The sequence below is a fragment of the Ascaphus truei genome, unplaced genomic scaffold, assembly GCF_040206685.1.
Source record: "Ascaphus truei isolate aAscTru1 unplaced genomic scaffold, aAscTru1.hap1 HAP1_SCAFFOLD_467, whole genome shotgun sequence".
Taxonomy (NCBI): Eukaryota; Metazoa; Chordata; class Amphibia; order Anura; family Ascaphidae; genus Ascaphus; species Ascaphus truei.
The window spans coordinates 14,265-22,500 of NW_027456798.1; the positions used below are offsets into that span (position 1 = coordinate 14,265).

Consider the following 8,236-nt stretch of genomic DNA (forward strand, 5'->3'; position numbering starts at 1 on the left):
TAGCAGTGTGTGTGTGTGTGTACAGATAGGTGTGTGTGTGTGTGTGTGTGTGTGTGACAGCTAGCAGTGTGTGTGTGTACAGATAGGTGTGTGTGTGTGTGACAGCTAGCAGTGTGTGTGTGTACAGATAGGTGTGTGTGTGTGTGTGTGACAGCTAGCAGTGTGTGTGTGTACAGATAGGTGTGTGTGTGTGTGTGTACAGATAGGTGTGTGTGTGTGTGACAGCTAGCAGTGTGTGTGTGTACAGATAGGTGTGTGTGTGTGTGTGACAGCTAGCAGTGTGTGTGTGTACAGATAGGTGTGTGTGTGTGTGACAGCTAGCAGTGTGTGTGTGTACAGATAGGTGTGTGTGTGTACAGATAGGTGTGTGTGTGTGTGTGTGACAGCTAGCAGTGTGTGTGTGTACAGATAGGTGTGTGTGTGTGTGACAGCTAGCAGTGTGTGTGTGTACAGATAGGTGTGTGTGTATGTGTGACAGATAGCCCTCTCTCCCCCAGGCAGGCTGCTCTCTGTCAGCCCACACGTGGCTCGCTGGATACCGGACCTGTTCTGTCTGAATGAGCGGGTCGTGCTGAGCGGTCAGTGGCAGTTTGGGTTCTTCTCACTCACGGCCGTGGGGGCCACAAACGTGGGATCTATCCGAATCCACGGAGACCAGGTGAGGAGAGGGAAGAGCAGTGTGCGTGTGTCCCGCCTCCTCCCCTCGGGCCTGGCCCACGCGTGTCCCGCCTCCTCCCCTCGGGCCTGGCCCACACGTGTATCTCGCCTCCTCACCTCGGGCCTGGCCCACGCGTGTCCCGCCTCCTCCCCTCGGGCCTGGCCCACGCGTGTCCCGCCTCCTCCCCTCGGGGCTGGCCCACGCGTGTCCCGCCTCCTCCCCCCGGGCCTGGCCCACGCGTGTCCCGCCTCCTCCCCTCGGGCCTGGCCCACGCGTGTCCCGCCTCCTCCCCCCGGGCCTGGCCCACGCGGGTCCCGCCTCCTCCCCTCGGGCCTGGCCCACGCGTGTCCCGCCTCCTCCCCTCGGGCCTGGCCCACGCGTGTCCCGCCTCCTCCCCTCGGGCCTGGCCCACGCGTGTCCCGCCTCCTCCCCTCGGGCCTGGCCCACGCGTGTCCCGCCTCCTCCCCTCGGGCCTGGCCCACGCGTGTCCCGCCTCCTCCCCCTCGGGCCTGGGCCCACGCGTGTCCCGCCTCCTCCCCTCAGGCCTGGCCCACACGTGTATCTCGCCTCCTCACCTCGGGCCTGGCCCACGCGTGTCCCGCCTCCTCCCCCTCGGGCCTGGCCCACGCGGGTCCCGCCTCCTCCCCCTCGGGCCTGGCCCACGCGTGTCCCGCCTCCTCCCCTCAGGCCTGGCCCACGCGGGTCCCGCCTCCTCCCCTCGGGCCTGGCCCACGCGTGTCCCGCCTCCTCCCCTCGGGCCTGGCCCACGCGTGTCCCGCCTCCTCCCCCCGGGCCTGGCCCACGCGTGTCCCCGCCTCCTCCCCCGGGCCTGGCCCACGCGGGTCCCCGCCCTCCTCCCCCCGGGCCTGGCCCAAGCGTGTCCCGCCTCCTCCCCTCGGGCCTGGCCCACGCGGGTCCCGCCTCCTCCACTCGGGCCTGGCCCACGCGTGTCCCGCCTCCTCCCCTCGGGCCTGGCCCACGCGGGTCCCGCCTCCTCCCCCCGGGCCTGGCCCACGCGGGTCCCGCCTCCTCCCCTCGGGGCCTGGCCCACGCGTGTCCCGCCTCCTCCCCTCGGGCCTGGCCCACGCGTTTCCCGCCTCCTCCCCTCGGGCCTGGCCCACGCGTGTCCCGCCTCCTCCCCCCGGGCCTGGCCCACGCAGGTCCCCGCCTCCCTCCCCCTCGGGCCTGGCCCACGCGTGTCCCGCCTCCTCCCCTCGGCCTGCCTGTCCCGCCTCCTCCCCTCGGGCCTGGCCCACGCGTGTCCCGCCTCCTCCCCTCGGGCCTGGCCCACGCGTGTCCCGCCTCCTCCCCTCAGGCCTGGCCCACGCGTGTCCCGCCTCCTCCCCTCGGGCCTGGCCCACGCGTGTCCCGCCTCCTCCCCTCGGGCCTGGCCCACGCGGGTCGCGCCTCCTCCCCTCGGGCCTGGCCCACGCGGGTCCCGCCTCCTCCACTCGGGCCTGGCCCACGCGTGTCCCGCCTCCTCCCCTCGGGCCTGGCCCACGCGGGTCCCGCCTCCTCCCCCCGGGCCTGGCCCACGCGTGTCCCGCCTCCCCCCGGGCCTGGCCCACGCGGGTCCCGCCTCCTCCCCTCGGGCCTGGCCCACGCGTGTCCCGCCTCCTCCCCTCGGGCCTGGCCCACGCGTGTCCCGCCTCCTCCCCTCGGGCCTGGCCCACGCGTGTCCCGCCTCCTCCCCTCGGGCCTGGCCCACGCGTGTCCCGCCTCCTCCCCTCGGGCCTGGCCCACGCGTGTCCCGCCTCCTCCCCCTCGGGCCTGGCCCACGCGTGTCCCGCCTCCTCCCCTCAGGCCTGGCCCACGCGTGTCCCGCCTCCTCCCCCTCGGGCCTGGCCCACGCGGGTCCCGCCTCCTCCCCTCGGGCCTGGCCCACGCGGGTCCCGCCTCCTCCCCTCAGGCCTGGCCCACGCGGGTCCCGCCTCCTCCCCTCGGGCCTGGCCCACGCGTGTCCCGCCTCCTCCCCTCGGGCCTGGCCCACGCGTGTCCCGCCTCCTCCCCCCGGGCCTGGCCCACGCGTGTCCCGCCTCCTCCCCCCGGGCCTGGCCCACGCGGGTCCCGCCTCCTCCCCCCGGGCCTGGCCCACGCGTGTCCCGCCTCCTCCCCTCGGGCCTGGCCCACGCGGGTCCCGCCTCCTCCACTCGGGCCTGGCCCACGCGTGTCCCGCCTCCTCCCCTCGGGCCTGGCCCACGCGGGTCCCGCCTCCTCCCCCCGGGCCTGGCCCACGCGGGTCCCGCCTCCTCCCCTCGGGCCTGGCCCACGCGTGTCCCGCCTCCTCCCCTCGGGCCTGGCCCACGCGTGTCCCGCCTCCTCCCCCCGGGCCTGGCCCACGCAGGTCCCGCCTCCTCCCCTCGGGCCTGGCCCACGCGTGTCCCGCCTCCTCCCCTCGGGCCTGGCCCACGCGTGTCCCGCCTCCTCCCCTCGGGCCTGGCCCACGCGTGTCCCGCCTCCTCCCCTCGGGCCTGGCCCACGCGTGTCCCGCCTCCTCCCCTCGGGCCTGGCCCACGCGTGTCCCGCCTCCTCCCCTCGGGCCTGGCCCACGCGTGTCCCGCCTCCTCCCCTCGGGCCTGGCCCACGCGGGTCCCGCCTCCTCCACTCGGGCCTGGCCCACGCGTGTCCCGCCTCCTCCCCTCGGGCCTGGCCCACGCGTGTCCCGCCTCCTCCCCTCGGGCCTGGCCCACGCGGGTCCCGCCTCCTCCCCTCGGGCCTGGCCCACGCGGGTCCCGCCTCCTCCCCTCGGCCCTGGCCCACGCGGGTCCCGCCTCCTCCCCCCGGGCCTGGCCCACGCGGGTCCCGCCTCCTCCCCTCGGGCCTGGCCCACGCGTGTCCCGCCTCCTCCCCTCGGGCCTGGCCCACGCAGGTCCCGCCTCCTCCCCTCGGGCCTGGCCCACGCGTGTCCCGCCTCCTCCCCTCGGGCCTGGCCCACGCGTGTCCCGCCTCCTCCCCTCGGGCCTGGCCCACGCGTGTCCCGCCTCCTCCCCTCGGGCCTGGCCCACGCGTGTCCCGCCTCCTCCCCTCGGGCCTGGCCCACGCGGGTCCCGCCTCCTCCCCTCGGGCCTGGCCCACGCGTGTCCTGCCTCCTCCCCTCGGGCCTGGCCCACGCGGGTCCCGCCTCCTCCCCTCGGGCCTGGCCCACGCGGGTCCCGCCTCCTCCCCTCGGGCCTGGCCCACGCGTGTCCCGCCTCCTCCCCCCGGGCCTGGCCCACGCGTGTCCCGCCTCCTCCCCTCGGGCCTGGCCCACGCGTGTCCCGCCTCCTCCCCTCGGGCCTGGCCCACGCGTGTCCCGCCTCCTCCCCCTCGGGCCTGGCCCACGCGTGTCCCGCCTCCTCCCCCCGGGCCTGGCCCACGCGGGTCCCGTCTCCTCCCCCCGGGCCTGGCCCACGCGTGTCCCGCCTCCTCCCCCGGGCCTGGCCCACGCGTGTCCCGCCTCCTCCCCCCGGGGCCTGGCCCACTCGTGTCCCGCCTCCTCCCCCCCGGGCCTGGCCCACGCGTGTCCCCGCCTCCTCCCCTCGGGCCTGGCCCACGCGTGTCCCGCCTCCTCCCCTCGGGCCTGGCCCACGCGTGTCCCGCCTCCTCCCCTCGGGCCTGGCCCACGCGTGTCCCGCCTCCTCCCCTCGGGCCTGGCCCACGCGTGTCCCGCCTCCTCCCCTCGGGCCTGGCCCACGCGTGTCCCGCCTCCTGCCCTCGGGCCTGGCCCACGCGTGTCCCGCCTCCTCCCCTCGGGCCTGGCCCACGCGTGTCCCGCCTCCTCCCCCCGGGCCTGGCCCACGCGTGTCCCGCCTCCTCCCCTCGGGCCTGGCCCACGCGTGTCCCGCCTCCTCCCCTCGGGCCTGGCCCACGCGTGTCCCGCCTCCTCCCCCCGGGCCTGGCCCACGCGGGTCCCGCCTCCTCCCCCCGGGCCTGGCCCACGCGTGTCCCGCCTCCTCCCCCCGGGCCTGGCCCACGCGTGTCCCGCCTCCTCCCCCCGGACCTGGCCCACGCGTGTCCCGCCTCCTCCCCCCGGGCCTGGCCCACGCGTGTCCCGCCTCCTCCCCCCGGGCCTGGCCCACGCGTGTCCCGCCTCCTCCCCCCGGGCCTGGCCCACGCGTGTCCCGCCTCCTCCCCCCGGGCCTGGCCCACGCGTGTCCCGCCTCCTCCCCCCGGGCCTGGCCCACGCGTGTCCCGCCTCCTCCCCTCGGGCCTGGCCCACGCGTGTCCCGCCTCCTCCCCCCGGGCCTGGCCCACGCGTGTCCCGCCTCCTCCCCCCGGGCCTGGCCCACGCGTGTCCCGCCTCCTCCCCCCGGGCCTGGCCCACGCGTGTCCCGCCTCCTCCCCTCGGGCCTGGCCCACGCGTGTCCCGCCTCCTCCCCCCGGGCCTGGCCCACGCGTGTCCCGCCTCCTCCCCTCGGGCCTGGCCCACGCGTGTCCCGTCTCCTCCCCTCGGGCCTGGCCCACGCGTGTCCCGTCTCCTCCCCTCGGGCCTGGCCCACGCGTGTCCCGCCTCCTCCCCTCGGGCCTGGCCCACGCGTGTCCCGCCTCCTCCCCTCGGGCCTGGCCCACGCGTGTCCCGCCTCCTCCCCCTGGGCCTGGCCCACGCGGGTCCCGCCTCCTCCCCCTGGGCCTGGCCCACGCGGGTCCCGCCTCCTCCCCTCGGGCCTGGCCCACGCGGGTCCCGCCTCCTCCCCTCGGGCCTGGCCCACGCGTGTCCCGCCTCCTCCCCCCGGGCCTGGCCCACGCGTGTCCCGCCTCCTCCCCTCGGGCCTGGCCCACGCGTGTCCCGCCTCCTCCCCTCGGGCCTGGCCCACGCGCGTCCCGCCTCCTCCCCCCGGGCCTGGCCCACGCGTGTCCCGCCTCCTCCCCTCGGGCCTGGCCCACGCGTGTCCCGCCTCCTCCCCTCGGGCCTGGCCCACGCGTGTCCCGCCTCCTCCCCCCGGGCCTGGCCCACGCGTGTCCCGCCTCCTCCCCTCGGGCCTGGCCCACGCGTGTCCCGCCTCCTCCCCTCGGGCCTGGCCCACGCGTGTCCCGCCTCCTCCCCCCGGGCCTGGCCCACGCGTGTCCCGCCTCCTCCCCTCGGGCCTGGCCCACGCGTGTCCCGCCTCCTCCCCTCGGGCCTGGCCCACGCGTGTCCCGCCTCCTCCCCCCGGGCCTGGCCCACGCGTGTCCCGCCTCCTCCCCTCGGGCCTGGCCCACGCGTGTCCCGCCTCCTCCCCTCGGGCCTGGCCCACGCGTGTCCCGCCTCCTCCCCTCGGGCCTGGCCCACTCCTGTCCCGCCTCCTCCCCAGGGCCTGGCCCACGCCTGTCCCGCCTCCTCCCCCCGGGCCTGGCCCACGCCTGTCCCGCCTCCTCCCCCCGGGCCTGGCCCACGCGTGTCCCGCCTCCTCCCCCCGGGCCTGGCCCACGCGTGTCCCGCCTCCTCCCCTCGGGCCTGGCCCACGCGTGTCCCGCCTCCTCCCCTCGGGCCTGGCCCACGCGTGTCCCGCCTCCTCCCCTCGGGCCTGGCCCACGCGTGTCCCGCCTCCTCCCCCCGGGCCTGGCCCACGCGTGTCCCGCCTCCTCCCCTCGGGCCTGGCCCACGCGTGTCCCGCCTCCTCCCCTCGGGCCTGGCCCACGCGTGTCCCGCCTCCTCCCCTCGGGCCTGGCCCACGCGGGTCCCGCCTCCTCCCCTCGGGCCTGGCCCACGCGTGTCCCGCCTCCTCCCCCCGGGCCTGGCCCACGCGTGTCCCGCCTCCTCCCCTCGGGCCTGGCCCACGCAGGTCCCGCCTCCTCCCCTCGGGCCTGGCCCACGCAGGTCCCGCCTCCTCCCCTCGGGCCTGGCCCACGCGTGTCCCGCCTCCTCCCCTCGGGCCTGGCCCACGCGTGTCCCGCCTCCTCCCCTCGGGCCTGGCCCACGCGTGTCCCGCCTCCTCCCCTCGGGCCTGGCCCACGCGTGTCCCGCCTCCTCCCCTCGGGCCTGGCCCACGCGTGTCCCGCCTCCTCCCCCCGGGCCTGGCCCACGCGTGTCCCGCCTCCTCCCCTCGGGCCTGGCCCACGCGTGTCCCGCCTCCTCCCCTCGGGCCTGGCCCACGCGTGTCCCGCCTCCTCCCCTCGGGCCTGGCCCACGCAGGTCCCGTCTCCTCCCCCCGGGCCTGGCCCACTCGTGTCCCGCCTTCTCCCCCCGGGCCTGGCCCACGCGTGTCCCGCCTCCTCCCCCCGGGCCTGGCCCACGCGTGTCCCGCCTCCTCCCCCCGGGCCTGGCCCACGCGTGTCCCGCCTCCTCCCCTCGGGCCTGGCCCACGCGTGTCCCGCCTCCTCCCCTCGGGCCTGGCCCACGCGTGTCCCGCCTCCTCCCCTCGGGCCTGGCCCACGCGTGTCCCACCTCCTCCCCTCGGGCCTGGCCCACGCGTGTCCCACCTCCTCCCCTCGGGCCTGGCCCACGCGTGTCCCGCCTCCTCCCCTCGGGCCTGGCCCACGCGTGTCCCGCCTCCTCCCCCCGGGCCTGGCCCACGCGTGTCCCGCCTCCTCCCCTCGGGCCTGGCCCACGCAGGTCCCGCCTCCTCCCCTCGGGCCTGGCCCACGCGTGTCCCGCCTCCTCCCCTCGGGCCTGGCCCACGCGTGTCCCATTCCTCTTGTTCTCTTTCCCCAGGACTTGCACACGAACTGCTCCCGCCACGTGAAGGGGCGGTTTCACGACTGCAGTTACACAGAGCACTTCGGGCCGGGGGGCCTGAGCTTGGGGAAGGGAGCCCCCCTAGGGGAGTTTAACTTCGGCTCCACCATCGTGCTGATCTTTGAGGGGCCACGTGACTTCCAGTTCCACATCACAGCCGGGAGCAGGATCCGCATGGGGGAAGCACTGGGGACTCTGTGAGCCGGCCACGGTGGACAGACTCGTGGTGTACATATACAGGGCACTACCACAGCCAGCAGACACGTCCACCATCTGCAGCACACGAGACCACGGCTATCCAGTGTCAGGGACGTGTGATTGGGGAGGGGGGCGTAGTGTTAATAGTGACATTAAACAACTTCTGACACAATATGAACACGTAGACTTTATTTCAAACTCAAAAAAAAACCCCCACAACAAACAGGAGACCTGAGCACACGCAACACACACCCGAGCACACGCGACACACACCTGAGCATGTGTGACACACACGCACCCACCTGTGCGCCCGCGACACACACCTGAGCATGCGCGACACACCCACCTGAGCGCCCGCGACACACACACCTGAGCATGCGCGACACACACACCTGAGCATGGTCTCTAGGGACAGTTCCCCCGGGGTATAATCCCATTCACCAGGTCCCGCCGTACCCCCCAGCGCAGGCCGTATCTTTTCTTGTCTGTGGGTACCACGTACGGGTTTGGTGGATGAAGGGTGCGGGGAAGAGGCTGGGGGGGGCGAGCCATCATCTGCTCTCTGACTCCCCAGCGGACCTCCTTCCTGCTTCTCTCCAGCGCTCCCTGCAGCGTATCCCAGCTCTGCTTGTACTCCTGGTACCGGCACACTGGGTCGGAGCGCTGCCGGTACCTCTGGAGGAGCGAGTCTGGTGGCGGGCGGATGAAGGATTTGAGACAGTCGGGTGAGCGATGGCCCCAGGGCT

The 8,236-nt window shown here is 75.9% G+C and overlaps 2 protein-coding genes across 5 annotated transcripts in view; one reads left to right on the forward strand and one right to left on the reverse strand.

Moving 5' to 3' along the window:
* Positions 1 to 497: 497 nt before the first annotated feature.
* On the forward strand, positions 498 to 7,664 carry LOC142484919 (phosphatidylserine decarboxylase proenzyme, mitochondrial-like; the record flags this gene model as incomplete). The annotated part of the gene is made up of 2 exons (XM_075584172.1): positions 498 to 658; positions 7,269 to 7,664. Coding segments are annotated over 2 exons (386 nt in total), but the record flags the coding sequence as incomplete, so codon positions are not given.
* The window catches only part of HYLS1 (HYLS1 centriolar and ciliogenesis associated), a 4,467-nt gene continuing 3,895 nt past the window's right edge, over positions 7,665 to 8,236 (reverse strand). For all 4 annotated transcript variants that reach the window (XM_075584170.1, XM_075584168.1, XM_075584169.1 and 1 more), the window contains exon 3: positions 7,665 to 8,236. This exon is cut by the window's right edge. In XM_075584170.1, coding sequence (XP_075440285.1) covers positions 7,896 to 8,236 — 341 coding nt within the window. In that variant the 3' untranslated portion in view covers positions 7,665 to 7,895.